We start from the raw sequence: 21,182 nt of genomic DNA on the forward strand, positions 1-21,182 counted from the left end.
CATTATAGGAATCTGTCTATTTCTAAAGCCTGGCCGTACAGCAATCCATGTGTGTCGACTTTTCCACGTGTGTAGATGCTGCGCACATGGGTTCTCCCAGCGAAACCAAGCTTTATTGCGCAGGCAGCATGTGAGACGCAGATCTTCATCTGGCAACACAGGTTGAATTGAAAACATGGAGAGGTGATATTTGCCTGCTTGCAAATGACTCTCAAACCTTGGGCCTGGTTTGCTAAGGCTTTTCTCCCATTTTGTGTCTATGGAAAAATGCTTATCAAATGAGGCCCAAAGCTGAAATGGAGCCTCATCTCAGAACTGATTTTTTTGGGCTGCTGCAATTATCTCCCTGATTTGCTTAAGGATTTTTCAGAGTTTCTGTCAGATATTTTGATTATGTGCAGTAGGCCCTGGTGTCACATATGAATTGCAACCTACTTATGATCCTCCCTAGATTTTCTGATACCCTCTAGAATTATGAACTCTTCACATCTCTTGGCTGTTTGTGGCTCTTAACTTTTTTTTTTTTTTTTGCCTACTGTTTTTGCTGGTGGATTTTGTAAGGAAAATAATTCACAAAAGCTTGAAAAATGCCATCTACGTGTATTATCTTCCGATCCCGCCCAAAACAGTGCCTCCCGCTAAATGTGGATAAAAGTGCTCGCCTTGTGGAATGCAGCATGCGCTTCTAGCCAGAACAAGGGAGGGTAATTTCCAGACAGTCAATTAATACACATAGATGGCTTTGAAAGTTGTCTTCCTCAAGAGTTTCCAGGACTGAAAATGCCTCCCCCCCCCCCCAGAATGGCTAGAAGCGCGTGCTGCGTTCCACAATGTGTGTACACCTTTATCCACATTTAGCTGGAGGTGCCTCCGGGGCGGGATTTGAGCAGGATCAGAAGATAACATACGTAGATAGCATTATCAAGTCTACGTGCATTATTTTCCTTACAAAACCCACTGGCACAAAAAGGTCCGCTTACAGAACACCCTGGGCAAGATTCAAAGTGTATACTGTCCCTTAAAAACTTGGTGGAAAGTCCGCCGGTAAAAAGTACATTGTCCCAAACCAAACGATCTGAAAAAATTGCCCCCTTAATGCCTTTTCTGATCATGCCAGAATCGGCAATCCACAAAGCGGGCTCTAAATTTGAGTATCCCCTCTCTTCCATCTCTGTTTCCCTGATATCTTGTCTTACAGATAAAGAAAAGTTTAGCAGAAGCCATGCACTGATGCGCTGTCTCTCTTTTTCTTTTCTCGGTTCTGTGGCTCAGCTGCCTTGGAGACTGGAGATCTGGTATATAAATCAGCTTGGGAAAGGACATGATTCAGACTGTCCCAGATCCTGCAGCTCAGATCGCAGTAAGTTCCGTCCATACTCTGCTGAACGTCTCCGGCCGCCGCCGATCGCTCCTTCCTCATAGAAAGTAACACCATTCATTCTCAATGTCTGTGAGCTGCTTTACATACTCAGGAATTTCTACATTTTTAGATTATTTCAGACAGCTTTTACTGATAAATTAAGCTCAGAAATGAATAGAACTGGTTATTAAGATTTCCTGTTAATCCCACTGTTTACCGATGCCAAGAACGTCATTGAATTACTGCTCCTATTTCTCATTTTTAAAACGCTACAACACATATGCAGCACTGAAAAGAGAGAGGCGCAACAGAGACAATCCATGCTCCATGGAGCTTACCGTCTAGTCAAGACAATCAAGAGTCTGTGGGAAGTGCATTTTTTGTACAGAAGTGTTTAAGATTTAAAAGCAGCCTCAAAAAGGTGAATTTTTAGACTGGACTTCAGCATGGCCAGAGAGGGAGCATGAGACACTGATGCAGGAAGTTTTATCTAGGCATACAGGGGTAGATTTTAAAAAGGTGCACGCGGGCGTACATGTGCGTGTGCTACCCAGTGCGCACACATGTACACCTGATTTTATAACTTGCGTGCGCAGGCACGCGCAAGTTATAAAATCAGGGGTCGGCGCATGCAAGGGGGTGCACAATTGTGCACGCAGCGTGCGCCGAGCCACGCTGCTTTCCCCCGTTCCCTCCCCCCTAACCTGAACTTCCCACCCCTTCCCCGCCCCTAGCCCTACTCTAACTCCCCTCCTGTCCTTTGTCTTACCTTTTGGGTAGGTGCAAGTTGCAATCCTCCGACACAGCGGCAATGGCCGCTGTGTCGGAGGCCTCTGGCCCAGCCCCCGCCCCACCCCCAGACCGCCCCCTTTGTAAAGCCCCGGGACTTACACGTGTCCCGGGGCTTTACGCTCATCGCCGGGCCTTTTTAAAATAGGCCCAGCGCGTGTAAGTCAGATTATGCGCTAGCCTTTTTAAAATCCGGCCCACAGTGAAGAAAGGTGGGAAGCAGAGAGTTAGACTCATAGTCACAGGGATGCGGTGCAACTGTGTAATCAGTCCAGCAATTTGTCCTTAAAAGGAAGAGTTTTACCTTGAACAGAATCTCTGCACCTCTGAAAAAGCGCAGAAGGAAATGGAGGTGTGAGAAAGTGGTTAGTTTATTAGGATCCTTCTGATAGCTGGAGTTACAGTCTTCTTTTATTGTGTCAGCCAGGAAGCAGACTGATCACGCCTCCATATTCTCTTGCTTTGGAGTGCATAATATTTATTTGACAGCATTTTGTAATCTAACCACTGTTGTGCGCTGGAGAGAACCTCAGTTTGAGAAAGAAACCTTGCAAAACACCACCTGCAAACAAGCAGTGTTGCTCTGGGCTCTTTTTTTCTTTGGTGGAGCGGGAAGGAGGGGGGAATTGTTCTAGCATTTTGAAAGGTTTTGGTGTGTTTGTAAAGAGATTTGTAACTGCTTTCTAACTGAGAGCTTGCAGGTTCCCTCTTAAAAAGCACCTATGCTCTCTGCTCTCTAGGGAACCAACCCATGCATGCCAACTTTGAAGCTTTAAAATGTAGAGATATAGGTCAACCAACAAGTTGTAGGTGAGCCCTTTTTGTTCGAATAGCTTAGTACATTTGTGACTTTGCAGGCTGTTTGACACTTGTGCTGTCAGGTCATTGCAAAATGAGCTTTGACAATGATTATGCTTGTTTGCGGAGCGCCAATTCCAGAATTTCAGATTCATGTTGCATAGTTCATACTTGCATTTTGACACATCACTGCAATGATAAGAGGAGCAGCTTTCCAGTTATCCAGTGCAGCCTGAATGAACCCAAGCTGTCCACATTTTCTGTGGTTCTGTATTTCAAGGATTCAATATAATATTTCTCCTCTTAAAAGATGAATAGGATATTTCCTTTGAGATGCAAATTAGATATATGAGCAGTTGCAATTTTAAATTAAAAAACTGGTGCTCGTAAAAGCAGAAGGTTGATCTATTTTTCTATTATATTATTTACATACTGTGATATGCAAAACAAAGAAGAGCATCAAACAGTAGCCCATACTGCTTGACCACTGTCGTTTTTTTCTGAGGATTCTGTAAAAAATAAAAAATTCAGTCATGATAAGGAACAGGTGATTGGGTCCTAGATTTGCAACTCCTAGTTCTACGGTTTTCATGCTGAGAAACTCCTAGCATGCTTTGAACCAGGAGCTGAAAAAAAATATTACTAATCTCTTCTTTGCAATCTGGAGTCAGTTGATCACACTTAATCATACAGAATTATCCCAAATTAGTTGATCTCATTCTACAAGCTGACGCTCAGAAGTGGAGTATGCAAGATTAAAAATGAGCCACAGCACCAAGCAACGTTGGGAAAAGAAGGTGAATCTCAGGACAGCCAGTAACTGAATCATGTGGAACTGAGGAATTTTAGTTTTATGGTATTTGTATTAGAAGACTGTAGGAACAATTTGTAAAAGCTATGATTTTTAGAGTGGTTTCATTTTGTGGTGCTGGGTGCTATGCTATAGCCCAAAGAAGAAAAAAAATTGCAAGCAGCTGAGCTCCTTCGGCTACGCTGGGTCTGATGGAAACTTTATTCGAACACTCACTGCCCTAGCCGCCTACAGCCCTGAGCAAGGTCCCTTAGATATTAGCTGAGATGAGTATGCCATTGAGTTTACTGAGTCCATAACTTTTCAGACTTCAGCCAGTCCTACATAAAAATGATTTCCTGGGATGTGAATTAATTTAAATGAAATGAGAAATCTCGATGTACAAGGATATATGGCTTGAAAGAACATGGGAGTTAATTTTGCCTTCCTGGCCCCAAGTCTCTGGAACTCCCTCTCACTTCCACTGCCTTAAGAGAAGGACTGTTCAGCTTCAGAAGGGTTTTAAAGCCTGGCTTTTTCCCCAGAGTTATGTAGATTACCTTTATCATCCTTCTTGGCCCACTGAACCTTCCTTGGATTTACAAAGGCTCTCTATATTGAATGCTGTTATTTCTGTCTAAATTATTGTTTCTTGTTATCTGTTTTTATGTTTTCGATGAGGTTTTAGTTTATTCCAAATTAGACATTTACGGACAAATTTTAAATTGGCCACGCGCGCAAATATCATCACTTACGCGCATGGCCAGGCCCTGAGCGCACATAAGTGACAATGCGTGCATAATTGCCAGGCCCTGAAAAGGGGGCGGGGCGGGGGCATGGTCTGGGTGGGGAGAGGTGGGATGGGTGGGATGGAGTCCGGCCAGGACAGCGCACGCATACTCCTTCTGCTCCAGGGGAGCAGTAAGTAGGGAAACAAAAAAATTGTTTTTGGGATGGGTTAAGGGGGTGGAGAGGAGAGGGGAAGAGGGAGGGGTTTAGGTAGGGGGGTAGGGAAGGGGGAAAAGCCCAATTTTGTCGCTACGCGTAATCTACTAAAATCCTCCCCTCTGCGCGCAGCCTGCACATGCGCGCACAGTTTTTAAAATCCAGGAACCGCACACACATGGATGCGTGCATATATTTGAAAATCTATTCCTTAATTGTGTCTTCAGTCTATGACTCATGGACATTTTTATCTAGATTTAGGTTTTGCAATTTCCACGCACAATCGGGCCTTCCCCAGTTCCCTCCCAGTCCGCTCCAATTAAGGCGTGGACTGAGAGGGAACTTCTATACCCCCCTACCTAAACCCCCTCCCTCTTCCCCTCTCCTCCCCACCCTCTAAACCCTACCGATCTATTTTTTTTCGTTTTGCAACTTACTTCAGCCAGCTGGCCGGCGCGCGAGTCATCAGAACAGCATACAATGGCGCGTTCTGGGTTTATGCACGTGGCTGGGCCTCTTTGAAAATCTGCGCAGCGTGCACAAGGCCCAGCTACGTGCGTAAACCCCGGGATTCACGCACGCAGGCCTTTTAAAATCTGCCCCATTGCCTATTATAATGTTATGTTTTTGCATTTCATTTCTATACCTCTCTTTGTTTTTTTTTTATTATAGAAAGATTATTCAAATCTAATAAACTAAATATTAATATAAATTTCCCATTTTATTTTAATTCATTTAAAAAAATGAAACAAAAGAAAAATGAATTACGTTTTGTTAGTTTTGATTCATTTTATTTGAAAAAAAAAAATGCCATCATTGTTTAAAAAAAAAAAAAAAAAAAAAATCCACTCCCAGATCCTGGTACCCTAGAGTGAAAAATGTGTTCATGGGTTAGGAGCGAACACCTGTTGCTCCTGCCTTGCTTCTGCTTCTATTGGAAATGATGGCTCTGGTAGCCCGAGGCCAGCACAATTGTTCATTTTTGCCATTTATTTATTTTTAGAAATGTCTAACCCGTGCTCTACAATGTTGCTCGAGGCAGCTTACAGTAAAAGACATTCATAATAATAAAAACGAACAAACAGGTAGAAAATAAAACATAAATCATTGTTCTGGAAAAGTCATTGCTCTGGAACAGATTATATACATTTAGCCAAATACTGAACGGAAATGGTGCTGGCCTGAGACTGACTGGAGCCATTTTGTGCTGCAAAACTTCAATGGTGGCGGCCTCAGTCTGCCGGTGCCGTTTCCAATACCCGCAGCAGCAGCAGCAGGGCAGGAGTGACCTGGCATTACTCCTGCCCCATGAAGAAATGTTCAACTACAGGGTAAGAGGGTCCAGGGCGAGAGAAAGAACAGGTGAGGACCTGGGAGTGAGCCTTTATTTTGGTTTAATATTTCTTTATTTTTTTTTTTCAGTTTCATTTGCTTTTTTTTTATTTTAAAGAAAAATAAATGACACAACCAATGAAATGAAAAATAAAAACAAAACAAAATGAAAAAACAAACAAAATAAAATAATTGTCCGTGTACACATAGGGACGGTAACTTTCAACTGGGCGCACAGGCACACATGTTGGCGCATGCCCCGATGAATGGACATTTTATAGCATGCACGCACATGTGAGCATATGTTATAAAATAGCCTAGGCATGTTTATATGTGTGCCTAATTTTAAGCTTGTGTGCGCCTAGCAGCGTAAGGTTGGGTTTGAGCCATGTGAGGGAATTTTATAATAGTTGCGCATCCATGCCATAACCAGTTTGACCAGCTCGTCCACCAGTTTTCCCAGTCCACAACTAGGTCCTCTAAACCCCCCTGATTCTTTAGCCTGCACTCTCCCCATTTTAAACCCCTCACCGATGCCTGTAACTTTAGATTTTTTTACTTTCACCTCCTCCATAGCAGAAGTAAAGTTACGCAGCACTAGACCTGGGTGCGCACCCAGGCCTGTAAGTACCTGCGCGCATATCCCTTGGCCCCGCCCTGGAACGCCCATGCCCCGCCCATACCACACCCCTTTCCCCTCCTATGTGAGATATTTGTGCATCGGCACTTGTACGTGCATCTGGGCACCTTATAAAATCGGGTGTGTGTGTGCACGTGCTACATGCGTGCATATCTCCTGTTTTTGGCACGCACACACGATTTTGTTACAGTGGTTCATGCTTGCATTGCTAGTAGACTCAGTTGCTGCAATGCCCTTCTTGTTGGACTGCAATAAATTATCTCCACTGCTTGCAGTTGTTTCAAAATACAGGCACTCACATTAATCTGAGCTGCAGTTATCAAAATAGCATGAGTCCCATACTGGCAGGGCTGTACTGGTTACTTATTAAGTTCAGCCTAGATTTCAAGACCGCTTGTTTCGTTTTTAAGTCATTGCGTGACCTTGGTGCAGCTTACTTAAAATAAGGATTAGTCCCAAAAGTTTGCTACGTCCATCACAAGGCTCCCCATTACTTCTTTGAAAGTATCTTGGTTGGCCTGTTCTAGAGGGCATGCACTTTTGTTGCGTCGCCCCCTCATCTTTGCAATCAACTGCCTCTGTCAGCCTGAATATGTATTGACTATTTAGCTTTTTGAAAAATGGTTAACAATCTTTAATTTGGCTTTGCCTTTGGCTGATTTGAATCACCTGGGTCTTAGTTTAGCTCAGTTTTAATATTATTATATTATTTTGGACTTGGTAATGTTTATTTTCTATATAATGTCCTCCTGATTTTCTAAAATTATTTTTATGTTTTTCTTTATTGCTTGTTGGTCTGGTTTTTGCTGTTTATTTATTATGGCCTTGTATTTTAATTTGGCTAGCGTGTCTTTTTGATAAATTTGGAGTGTAGTAAGTTTGATCAAATGAATAAACAAATCAGTTCTTATGAACAAAAGCCCAATGGCACCCTAGACCATATTCCAGAAGTTTCTGTTAGATGGGGAAAAGCCATCATTACTCCTGGGAGAGAGTAACAAGAAATAGATCTATTTTGTGGGATCTGCTGGGTACGTCCTAATTACAAAATTAGTCACTGTCAGAGATTGGGCTTGATGGACCTTGGTATGACCAGGCATGGCTTATCTTTTGTCCTTTTGTTATACAAAACTTGAAAAACGCTTTTACCGAAATGGTTGATAGCATCAGACTACTATGTCTTATAGGGAAAATTTTAAAATTTTGGCAATGAAATACAAAAAAAACTGTACTCGGAATTGACATGCAAGAATGATTGATCTAAAAATGGGAAAACTCAAATCGATTGCCCAGACATTTTTTAAAGTGTATTTCTTGGTACACTTTATTTTTTTGCCTGAATTGGAAAGTGAGTGAATGTCCAAGCAAAAAGCCAGATAAGGTCTGTTTGCTGATGGGATTTGAGCACACAGAACAAAATATGTAGATACGTAGGGAAGAGAAAAAAATATGTAGATATTAAACTAAAACACATTTGTGGTAATGGTATGCTAGTTTATAATCCATAAAGTTGATCCTTTGCCCTCAAGTAAAGGAATTCAGAAAATGATAGATTAAAGAAACCACCTATGCAGAAAGCCTGGAGGCCCAGGCAGGCAGATGCAGAGCACTGGCATCATATATCCATGGGCCAGGATGCAACCACTCAGCTCCCGTGTGCTGCGGCCTCACAGCATTTGAGCCTACGGGCACCAGATTCACAGGCCCAAGCCTGCCCCCATTCCCCAAAGATATGTGCCCCATCGCTCAGGATGCCGTAACTGACGTAATGTTTTTATAGACATGACGTTTTTGCTAATACTTTTTTTTTATCGGCTGTCACTAAATTTACTGATGGTTGGCATAAAAGCACGACGCATTCAAGCAGCATTGTCTGAATTATCACGAAGGCTGCTCACCCCGTAAAGATGTTTTTTTTTTTAGCAGTAATTTTGTTATGGGGTTGACAGTTGCTTGGTTTGATTGTAAATATTGCTACCCTTAACAAGACATATGGGGGTAACCTGCACGGAGCGGCAGTTACTACCGTAAGAAACTTGCTGGGCAGACTGGATGGACCATATGGTCTTTTTCTGCCATCATTACTATGTTATGCTGAGGGAGAGCTTCATCTAGTAAATGATCCACAAGCCTTCTTTAAAGCCGACACGCCAAGGAAGAAATCTTTTCCTACGAGCGATTTTTTACCGATGTATGAGCCTTTACCAGTGGTGCGACTCAAAAAAGAAGTTTTCCCCTGAAGAAGAAATCAGCATTTTTCGAAACGCGGCCCATGTCGGGTTTCCTGAAAGCTCATACGTAGATACCGCCATCACAGATAAAGAGAGGGGGTCTTGGACATTTTAATGATGAAAGGTTATGCGCTGCGATTGTGATTTTTATATTGTGTGCTGAAGCATTTAAAAATGTTTTCAAAAAAACAAGTTTCTCTTACTCATGGAAGGAGGGGGCGATGATGAAATATAACCTAAAGAGTTAAATATGACTGGCGGCTCTACTGTGTGAGCACTTTCTCCTCTCATGCGTTTCTGTTTGTGAAACGAGAAAGGAAATGCAATTGGAAGGCTCACCGTTATTGTGTGCTCCCATAGGGGCGAAACAGAATTGCAGTCCCTGACATGTGGCTTAAAGCTTGTGTACTACAACATCTTGCCTTTTAAAGGCATCCCAGTCTGCATGGTTTCTTTTTGTAGATGTATGATGCTATAGCCCGGCCATTACATCGTGGGGTATGAAATCACAAAATGGCTGCTGCGGTCAATCACATTTCACTTTTCATGGATCTGCATTTCCGTTGTCACCAAATAAAGGACAACAAAGATCAATCAAACCTTTTTTGGTAAAAGCTCTCAAAAGTCCTGGTTTGATGGACTGGCCGGATTTTTGCACTGAAATGGTATAATAGCAGCTGGAAGTGCTCTACTGCAACAAAAGCAGCTTGAGAATGTGAGCAAAGAAACTGACCTCGATTATGCTTATCTTTTTATTGGATAAACTTATCTGGCTAACTTAGGCCTGGATTTTCTAACATCACAGGCCTTTGAGAATCGCGCGGTACCAGGGGGCGGTGGGGGGAGGGGGGGCAAAGCGGGGGCAGGCCTGCGAAAGCCGGCATCGATCGCACCACCGTGGTGTTAATGCTGATGGCTTTTGCACCCAATAGCGCCATCGTGAAAGGTGGTGCTTTGGGCGTGCTACTGGCAGCGATAAGGAGTCTTACATCTCGCCGTCAGCAAAGTCGTTGTGGAGTCCGCCCCGATCCCTTTAGAAAATGACCCCCTTAGCTTGCAAATTCAGAGGCAGAGCCATGCTGCTGAATATATCCAGTTATCTTAAAGTTAGCCAGATAACACATTTTGGGTTTTAGTTTGGCTCATGGTAAGTAGCTAGGCTTGTTAAAGTCATCAGGATCATGTTGACACGGGCCCCGGTGTCAAGCCTGGGTCTGTGCCAAGGCCCCAGCATCAGGCCTGGGTCCAGGCCAAGGTCCTGGTGTTGAGCTTGGGTCTGGGCCAGGCCCCAGCATTGGGACCCGGCCTTTGGTCCGGGCCCCGGCGTCAGGCCTGGATCCGGGCTGAGGATCCAGCATCGGTACTCAGCCTCTGGGCCGGGCTGCAGCATCAGGCCATGGCATGGGCCCTGGCTGAGGCCCAGGTGTCATGTTCAGGCCTCCAAGCTTGGGCCTTGCATAAGTCTAGGCTGCACTAGGTTGCTATGATCTACTGCGGCCTAGGCAGATCCTCCCTGGACCGGGGGCCAAGGAGGATCCTGGCTCTGGCATTTTTCAGTGTGAGAAGGATGGGTGAGGGACACGGAATGCTAAAGAAAACTAAAGAAACAAAATAAACATTATATAAAATGAAATTCGTGATGACCCCCCCCCCCCCCCAAATGAAATGGAAAAAAAACCCCCAAAATTTTTACTTCTTCCCACTTCTAATGGTCAGTAATTATTTTAAATTGATTATTTTTTTATTTTATTTTTTTTTTTTTATTTAAAGAATTTTTATATACCGGGGCACGTAGCAAAACATCACCTCGGTTCACAGTGTAACATAACATAGCAAATAGCTTTACAATGAATATAAATAACGGTTCACAATATAAAATGATACAAATGATACAAAAGATTATTATTTGCTTGTAAACTATATACAAGAGGCTGAAAATTAACTATATACAAGGGAGGATGCAGTCAAGATTGACTGATAACATGGGCAATAGTAAGGTTTAGGGAGGAGGGGGGAGGCGGAGAGGTAGGGTGAGCTGAAGGGAATATGGAATGGTAACATGGGAAACAGTAAGGGTTAGGGGAGGAGGTGGGTGGAGGAGAGGTAGTGTGAGCAGAAAGGAAAATGAAGGGAAAAAGGAAGTCGGAGGAGGGGGGAGATGAGAAGGCGGGTAGATGCGGGAAGAGTATTAGTAAGATTGGATCAGGTAGGGGGGTAGAGTTGTAGATGTGGATGGTAGTCAAATAGTCGATTAGTCGGGGTATGCTCGTTTGAAGAGCCATGTTTTAAGATTCTGTTTGAATTTTTTGTGGCATGGTTCCAGGCGTAGGTGGGGGGGCATATTATTCCAGTGGGAGGTTCCTGCCATGATGAAAGAGCGTTCTCTAGTAGAGGCGTGTTTCATGAGTTTGGGGGACGGTGTTGGGAGTTTGGCCTTGTGTTGCTGTCTAGTTGGTCTGGTAGGGTTGCGGAGTTGGAGATGTTCCGTGAACCATTGCATGTTTTGGTTGTGAATGGCTTTATGTATGAGTGTGAGGGCTTTATATATTATCCTTGAGGCTACAGGGAGCCAATGTAGTGATTGAAGGACAGGGGTGATGTGTTCGTGACGGTGTGTGTTGGTGAGAATGCGGGCAGCAGCGTTTTGTAGGAGTTGAAGTGGTTGGAGGGTATTTTTTGGTAAGCCTAGGAGGATAGCATTACAGTAGTCAATCTTGGATAGGATCATGGCCTGTAGTACTGTTCGGAAATCGGATGCGTGTAATAGGGGTTTGATTCTTTTCAGGGTGTGAAGTTTGAAAAATCCGCTCTTAATCGTAGCAGAGATGAATTTTTTTAGGTTAAAATGGTTGTCTATCCATATGCCTAAGCTGCGGACCAGTTGTGTGGAAGGGCAGGGGGAGAGCGAGGGGGGAGAGAGGTTGAGAGGGGGGTTATTAGGAGGATAAAGGATGAGTAGCTCTGTTTTATTGGTGTTGAGTGCTAGAAAGTTATCTGTGAGTAATTTGTTTATTTCAGATAGGGCGGAATTCCAGAACTTCATTGCGTTTGTAATGGAATCAGTAATAGGTATGAGAATCTGCACATCATCAGCATAGATGAAGTGCTGGAAACCCAGTTTGGAAAGAAGTTGGCAGAGGGGGAGGAGGTAGATGTTAAAAAGGGTTGACGAGAGGGACGAGCCTTGGGGTACTCCTTGTGAAAGCCTAACAGGTTTGGATTCGTTACGACCAATTTTTACACTATAGCTCCTGTCGTGTAGGTAAGATTGAAACCAGAGTAGGGCAGTTCCAGAGATGCCAATTTCCTTGAGGTGTTTGATAAGTGTGTTGTGATTGACTGTGTCAAAGGCGGCTGATATATCTAGCAGTGCTAGTATGTGTGATTGTCCTTTGTCAAGAGCTCTAAGTATGTTTTCTGAAAGGGAGATGAGTAAGGTTTCTGTGCTGTGGTGTTTACGGAAACCAAACTGGGATGGGGAGAGAATATTGTGGTCTTCAATATAGTCTGTGAGTTGCCTGTTAATGATTTTTTCAAGTATTTTGGATAGGAATGGGAGGTTTGATACTGGGCGATAGTTGGCTGGCTCTGAGGGATCTAAGTTTGGCTTTTTGAGTATAGGTTTTATGATGGCATGCTTAAGTTCAGTTGGGACCTGGCCAGATGTGATAGATTTATTCAGAATGTTAGCAATATGTTTGGCTATTGAAGATGGATTTGCGAGTAGTGTTTTGGTGGGCAGATTATCTGAGGGATGAAAGGCGGGTTTGATTTTTTTGAGGGTGGTTTCAAGTTCAAGGGTAGAGGTGCATTCGAATTTTGAGAGGGGGGCGTATGAGGTTTGTGTAGGTGGTAGTGAGTGGGAGATATGGTTAGGGTGATCAATTGAAATGTTTTTGTATGTTGCTGTGTTGGGAAGGCCGGGTTGGGATGTGAAGCGTGCCATAATGGTCTCCACTTTGGTGAGGAAGAATGTTGCTAATTTCTCACATTTTGACTTGTCATCGTTGTCAGGGTTATTTCTGTCTGTTGATGTGATTAAGCTGGCTACGTATTGGAAGAGGGCTTGTGGGTTAAACTGGTACTGATGAATTCGTGCGGCATAGAAATCTTTCTTTGCTTTCTCAGTGGCTTTTCGGTAGGTGTTTAGAAGAGTGCGAAACTGTAATAGGGTGGCCGGGAGTTGATTCCTCCGCCAGGTTTTCTCGATTTTACGAAGGTCTGTTTTCATGGTTTTAAGCTCGTTAGTATACCATGGTTTTTTATTATTTTTATCTGCATTGATTTCTTTGGTTTGGGGGGGGCATAATCTATTAGCTATGTTGGTGGTGATTTGGAACCAAGAAGAGGTAGCTGTGTTAGCGTCTGTGAGGTTTAGGTTGGGGAGTTCTTTTGAAAGGGCCTCTATGATGTCTTCGGTCTTGCCTTGTTTGCGATATGATATAGTTTTTTTGGGTAGCGAATGCGGGGGGGGTGCCTATGATTGTGCATCGGGTATCGATACGGAAATGGTCTGACCAGGGGATAGGTGTGCAACTGGGATGGTCAGCTTGGATAAAGGTGTTGGTAAAGATAAGGTCGAGTGTGTGCCCAGCCTTGTGTGTAGGGTCAGATACGATTTGCTTGAAACCAAGCGCGTTCATAGCTGTTAGGATCGAGATTATGGAGAAGATTGAGCTTCTATAGTTTCCTGCTTTGAACTTTCCTTATTTTATGTTCTATTTCTCTGCCATAATTTACCCCAAGGATCAACCAGTTCACCCTGACTCCAGAAGTTTCATCTAAGTTACCTATGTGTTACAACCCAAAAAAAGGATTTTCTACTGTGTCAACATGATCCTGATGACTTTAACAAGCCTAGCTACTTACTATGAGCCAAACTAAAACCCAAAATGTGTTTTTCACATAAGGAACATTCATATAAAACCAGAACTCACCTTCAGATGGAACAGTTTAAAATTAGCCCACTGCCCAAATCACGTTTAACACAGTGTAATGTTCAATAGGTCTCTGACATACCGGCACATGTTAAGAAAACAAGGGTGAAGATGAGCTCACAATGAAACATCTGGAAACTGGTCAGTACTATAAGGGGACTGAATGCATTCATATTAGGATCAACTATGCTGGCACTCCATTATTTAGTGGTGAAGAATGCATGTTCTGTAGGGGAGAGGCTCATTAATGCAAAAAAGATCATAGAGGTGTTATCAGTTAACTTATATCAACTAATATAAACAATCTCTACCTCTTGGCCAGCATTGCAACCCTAAACTTCAGAAGAATGGCAGCAACCTATGCAGTTTGAATGTGCCACACTGTAGATCCAAGATGCCTGCTTTATCAGCATTAGGGATGTGCCCAGAAATGTTTTTGGTTTGTTTTCTTTCATTTTCATTTTCTTTTTGTATTTTGTTTTTTTTAATATTGTGTCATTTTATTTATTTATTTGTGTTATTCATTTTTGTGAAAATAGCACTCACTATTTGAAGACAGTGCATGCTATTTTCTGAAAACAAATGGCATGAACAATTTTAATTTACTTGGCAGGATTGGGCATTTGTTTCATGGTGAAATAAACTGAAACGACTTTTAAATGAATAGATAAATATGTGTCAGCACATATTTGTCATTAGCTGACTCAAATTACATGAGGGTTTTACCACCACCATAGAACCTCTAAGTTCATTCTTGGAAAGCACGGGGCTCCTGTGTTGGAAGATACAACTGATTGAACGCAACATCAACTATAAATAGTAGACACTCATCGATCAGAGAAGAACCACAGGTAATCTGGTGGTACTTTAACTGTTTCCATACAGATGTCAGCAGCTGCAGAAAAACCTTGCAGAAGAGAGGCTGTTTTGATCAGGGACAGAACACAAAGGGCATGTTTGACAGGGGCAGACTATGTCTCACCTGTTACAATCATTTGAGGTACTGTGCACAGTTCACAATTAAGCACTATCACTAACTATGTGAGGGCCTGTGCCCACAAATAGTCATTATTGATCTAAATAGGTATGCTGGACAGAGGGAGGATGATATTCAGTGCCACATAGCCAGATAAGTACCCAAATATTATAACTAGTGAATTATCTAACAGGATGATTCAGTAAAGTCTGCGGGAGAGCGGGCGAATGCCTGCTCTCCCGGCGTGTGATTCAGTATTTAAATGAGGCCCGGCGGTAGAAACGGGCAAAAGGAGGCGCTAGGGACACTAGCGCCTCCTTTTGGCCCGGAGCGGCGGCTGTCAGCGGATTTGACAGCTGACGCTCAATTTTGCCGGCGTCAGTTCTCGAGCCCGCTGACAGCCATGGGCTCGTAAACGGGACGCCGGCAAAATTGAGCGTCCGGTTTTTGACCCGACAGCTGCAGGCTGACTTCAAAAATTTTTTTTCTTTCTTTTTTACTTTTTTAAACTTTCGGGACCTCAGACTTAATATCGCCATGATATTAAGTTGGAGGGTGCACAGAAAAGCAGTTTTTACTGCTTTTCTGTGCACTTTCCCGGTGCCCGAAGAAATTAGCGCCTACCTTTGGGTAGGCGCTAATTTCTGAAAGTAAAATGTGCGGCTTGGCTGCACATTTTACTTACTGAATCGTGCGGGAATACCTAATAGGGCCATCAACATGCATTTGCATGTTGCGGGCACTATTAGGTTCAGCGGGTTGGACGTGCGTTTTCCGCCCCTTACTGAATAAGGGGTAAGGGAAAATGCGTGTCCAATGGCAGATTAACAGTGCGCTCCATCGCAGCGCACTGTACTGTATCGGCCCATAAGTGCCTCAGAATATATACCTACATTTAGTAAACTTTCAAAAGGGCCAGTTTAGGAGTGTAACTGAAAGTTAGGAGCCTAAATCCTAGACTATTGTTTTGGAACACCCTACCCATGTGTCAATTCTGTTTATTGGCACTCAGCAGCCCCACATGAAAAAAAGCTTGAGCTAACACCGACATGACAAGAGATTTTACACTATTCCTTGGGTCTTAGAGGCCTATGCTCTCTTCCTTTCTGAGAATCCACGCCAGGGATTTTGATGGGACTGTCCATGGGCTAAATCCTGATACTGGATGTGCCCCTGCCTTCATAGCTATGCCTAGAAGAAGGGCTACCTGTGCATATTTTTCAGTTTTGAAATGTATGCGTTTTCTTGAACCCTTGCCCCACCCAAAAGGAGCAGGCGTAACTCTGTGCAGGCAATTATAAAGTTACCCCCAGAGAAGATCATTTTCAAAACCATTTCTACAGCTAAATTGGTGCTTTTCCCATGGAAATGGGCTTTAAAAAAAAAAAAAAAAAGTGCCCGCCTTACAAGGAGGAAAAATCACATGCATAGGACCTCTATAGGCCCACTTTTGCCCACAGTGGTGAGAAGCATTATCGGGAACTGGGAAGGGGAGGGGTGTGGTCTTTAATATTTTCAAAAGTATGCCCAGATTTTTCCTCTGGGAAAAAGAGTCAGGAGGCGTAAAATTGTGTGGTTAGATTTCCTGAGATCATTTTCAAAATGGAAGTACACGCCCTGCTTTCACTTTGAAAAATGGTGTGGTGCCTGCAGGTGGAAATTACCCATAGACTTTCCACCGACATAGGCAAGCTTCACGTTACCCCCAAGATGGTGGATGATGATGGCTGGGGATGATGCCGCGATTTCATCCTGTGCATTAACCTAGTCTCCTTCTCCTAGAAAACGTTGATATCATTCTTATGCTTTCTATCCTTCTCCACTAATTTTTCAACCCTTTCAATGCATGTCAGAATAATAATCTATGTATTTTTATTCACGTTTACTTCTTGCTCACATTCCCTTTTGCACAGCTGCAGCCTGGATTCTGCAACTTGCTCCTTGTCCCCCTTCCTCTTCCCCTTTAAAGCCTAATCAGCATTCCCACAGCCATTCTCATTTACTGTCCACGGACGTGCTGGGATATTACTCCCCTCTTCTGCTAGTGCTACTGCTTGCTCTTCTTCCAAAGACAGTTCCGTATTGTGGCTTTACCCATCTAAGCACAGCCTTGCTTCTGCCTGATAGTTATTGGAGTTGATAGACACGGGGATGGAGGGAACGGCATTGGCATTGTTTAAATCATTCTTGTCATATCACGCCTCAGGGCTGGATGGCAGTCAGAGGTGGCAGAGCCTGGAGAGGTAAGCTGTGCTGGTTCCTCAAGGATGACTCTGGTCCCCAGCACTGTTTTAACCTCTACTTAGTGCCATCAGCGACGCTGACCCAGGATCTAGGCTATAATGGTTATCCATATGCAGATGATATGCAAATCCTAGCATATTTTAATTCCCATCCCTATGAAGAGATGAAGAATTGTAATTATTATCTAACTCTAATGGCAGAATGGCTAAGCATGTTTAAAATGAAAGCCAATCTATTTGGATTAAGAAAAGAGATTCTCTGCCTGATCTAATATCAGAAATGTGAGGAAGTGAGATGCCCTTGAAGGAAGTGGTTACAGTTTGGGGGAAGAGATTAGATACCAGTCTCACAGTGGTGAAGCAAATTTCGTATACGTGACAAAAACTACATTATGTTATCTGTGGTTTATCAGTCGCCTGAGACCCTTCTTGGAGAAGTTTGATTTGATGACTTTAGTGTAAGCGCTGGTTTAATTGTGCCTGGACTACAGCAATGCCTTAGGAATGACCATGCCTACTGCACTTAACAAGGCTGCAGCTTTTAAAGAACATCACAGCCAGGGAGATATTTGGTGCTTCAATATATGATCATATTACTCCCTTATAATGGAACTGCATTGGATCCCAGAGTTAAAGAGAGATCTTCCACAATTCTTGACTAATATCTTAATTCTCTGCTCCTCATAACAGAAGCTGTTGAGGATTCCCCCACTAGTTGAGATCAGGTTAAGGAACGAGATGTGATGCTAGCTAAAATCATGGAGAAAATTGTCAACAGACAACTTTCTGAATTCCTTGACGACAACAATATCCTCACCACTAACCAATATGGATTCCGGAAGAAAAAGAGCACCGAATCCTTATTATCCACACTAACGGACACCATTATCTTCAATCTCGAAAAAGGCCAACCTTGTCTCCTCGCGCTTCTGGATCTTTCCTCAGCGTTCGACACCGTGAACCACTCTAGCCTACTACAACGTCTTACAGACATCGGCATCACAGGAACAGCTTTCAATTGGTTTAAGTCCTTCCTAGAGAACAGAACATACAAAGTTAAGATAAACAACAAGGAATCTCACCCCATCCAAGCCAAGATGGGGGTACCACAAGGATCATCACTCTCCCCCACCCTCTTCAACATTTACCTTCTCCCACTCTGTCATCTACTTACTAACCTCAAGATCACCCATTTCTTATACGCGGATGATATACAAATTCTCATCCCTATCACGGAGACCATACACAAAACCATGGACTACTGGAAAAAATGTCTCTCATCCATCAACGATCTTCTAACCAGCCTCAACCTGGTTCTAAACACCAACAAAACAGAAATACTCATAATAGCACCGGATCAACCTGCCCCGCCAACATCCAGCAACTCTCCAGACACCTCAGGATATGCCACCGCACCTCAAGTCAGAGATCTGGGAGTACTACTAGACAACAGACTCAGCCTCAATAAATTCATAAATAACACTACAAAAGAATGCTTCTTTAAATTACAAGTGCTAAAGAAACTAAAGCCTCTTCTACTCTATAGGGATTTCCGCACAGTAATCCAAGCCATCATTCTCCCTAAACTAGATTACTGCAATTCACTCCTGCAGGGCCTTCCAGCATGCACCACCAAACCACTCCAGATGGTACTGAATGCCACTGCAAGGATACTTACAAACGCCAAAAAAAGGGACCATATCACCCGATCCTCCAGCATCTCCATTGGCTGCCCATCAAATATAGGATTCAGTTCAAAACCTGCATGATGATTCATAAGGCCCTACATAACATCTCTCCACTCAACTTAACCTTCCAGCTTCAACTACACTCCTCTAAAAAACCAACCAGAAGGGCATACCAGAACAGAATGATCACCCAACCTGCAAAATCTACCCTGAGGAAACGTGCTCTATCTACAGCAGGCCCGTCTCTCTGGAACTCCCTACCACCGGACTTCCGCATTGAGCCGTGCCATACTACTTTTAAAGTGAAACTCAAGACTTGGCTCTTCTGTCAAGCTTTCCCAGAGAGCTAAAAGCAAGAAGAACAACAACCATCCTTGCCTTACAGCAATAATCTAATGTTTATATTACTTCAGTTATATGTTTCCAAGTTGTGTTCTAAGTTGATCTTAGTTGTTTTTCCCAATAGATTGTACTTTATTATATATTATCCGTTCATTAATTCGATATGTTCCATGTAAACCGCCTCCCCGGCGATAGTTATTTCTGTTAAATGTGAACCGGAGTGATATGTATTGTATACAGGAACTTCCGGTATATAAAAACCAAAAATAAATAAAAAATAAAAAATGCTTTTGCTTATCAAGAGCCCACAGTATTAAATGCCATTCCACTAGAAACAAGATTGCAACTCACTTATGGTTTAATGGAAAAATTAAGACATGGCGTTTTCCATCAGGCATTTTCGAACTAGGTCTATCTCTTTGTTGGTAAGAGGGCTCAGAAATGAAGTGGCCATGATGGGAGCAGTGGACAAACAACCAAATCAATCTGGCTAGGTTTGTTCGATTTATTATTCAGGTTTTGTTTTTTTTTATTTTGATGATTTTAATTTTTTTATCTTATCATTCTATGTTGTATTCTGTTTGATATTGCTATTATTATGTTAACCATTGTGATTAATGACCTGCGGTATATCAAATTTTATTTAAAAAACGTACTCCTTTCTCCCCTTATGATCTCTCCATTCCCAATATGCCCTTCTTGCCACCATGTTCACCTGGGCAGCTACATCATCATTTCATCTATTTAATCTGTTCCCCTCACCCCCATCTTTGGAATAGAGTTTCTCAGCCATCTGTGCCGTTCAACCCATTTCTGCATTCAAGACATATCTCAAGCCCCATCTGAAATCTTACATGTTCTGATGTTTGTGTACTTCCTCCATCACATCTGCTGCTTCGTGCTTGGTTTTCAGATTTTATTTCGTTTACCTGGGAATTTCAATGCTACAACAACAAAAAATCAGCGTAAAAATACTTTGATATAACACACAGGAAAAAAAATCAGGGAAGAGGCCATTTTTCCACGGATTTCTTTTTGGTTTTAACATTGAAATTCCTGGTCTTTGTGCATCTGTATTCCAAGCCCATGGCTAGGTTTTTTTAGATAAAGCTGGCAAAAGAAACCTGGAGTTTTGTTTTGCTGTTGAAATCAGAGGTGGGGTGGTTTAGGTTTGTTTCGTTGCCCTCTCCATCAAACCCTGGAACCACCTTATATACTAATCATGAAAATTATAGCGAGCGATATAAAAATAGAGAGGTCCATACTGAGTAAGCAAATGAGCAGGGAAGTTCTCTGGGTAGAGATACCCAGGAAACTGTAACCGGATATTCAGTGAAACTTGCCTGGAAAAGGGCTCCACTGAATATCCCCCGATTAAGTTACCAGGATAATTTTAGGACAGACTTACCTGGCTTAAGTCTAGCCGGCTGGTGGGACAGAGTGAAATCACACACCGTGCATGCCTCATGCACCCCTTCTTTTCACCAAGATACATTTAGCTGCCTGGACAGGGAGTGTGTGTGTGTGTGTGTGTGTGTGTGTGGGGGGGGGGGGGGGGGGGGGGGGTGGTAGTATCATTTTGAGTTTTGTTCAGCTAACACCAAACGATAGCTGGACAAACCCTTGAATTCTGACCTCATAACTCGCACCGCGTTATCACATTTAGCTCTGCCTTTCTCTCCCAAGTCATTAAAAGCTTGAGCTCTGTGAACTAAATTTGAACCATGCTTGTGAAATTTGCATATCTAGGCTCCAAAAAACCGCAGCAGCATAACATATACAATACCGTTCTGTCTCTGGGGTCACGTGGCACAATTATGCACGCCAGCTGAGATGTTATCGTATGTAAGAGCGAGCATCTGTTAGGTTTCAGCAGAAAAAAAAGTCTGGAATAGCTTAAAACAAATGAAGAATCCAGATCAGGATCATTATTTTAGCCAAAATATTTGCTTAACACTAACAGAAAGTGTGAAATCAGTTCAGCCCCAGCAGCTCCCTGTGAACTTCAAGCCGCGCGCGCGCGCGTGTGCGTTAGATGGATTTTTTTTTTTTTGAGTGAGGGAAAGAAGTAGTCAGAGAAGTAGGTAAATGTTAAATCTATAGGTCCAGAT

The 21,182-nt window shown here is 43.0% G+C and overlaps 1 protein-coding gene across 8 annotated transcripts in view; it reads left to right on the forward strand.

Moving 5' to 3' along the window:
• ERG (ETS transcription factor ERG) overlaps window positions 1–21,182 on the forward strand; it is a 368,978-nt gene that overhangs the window by 109,600 nt on the left and 238,196 nt on the right. For all 8 annotated transcript variants that reach the window (XM_029603434.1, XM_029603439.1, XM_029603440.1 and 5 more), the window contains exon 2: window positions 1,273–1,360. In XM_029603434.1, coding sequence (XP_029459294.1) covers window positions 1,322–1,360 — 39 coding nt within the window. In that variant the 5' untranslated portion in view covers window positions 1,273–1,321. The remainder of the gene's footprint in view (window positions 1–1,272; window positions 1,361–21,182) is intronic.

The sequence above is a fragment of the Rhinatrema bivittatum genome, chromosome 5, assembly GCF_901001135.1.
Source record: "Rhinatrema bivittatum chromosome 5, aRhiBiv1.1, whole genome shotgun sequence".
Taxonomy (NCBI): Eukaryota; Metazoa; Chordata; class Amphibia; order Gymnophiona; family Rhinatrematidae; genus Rhinatrema; species Rhinatrema bivittatum.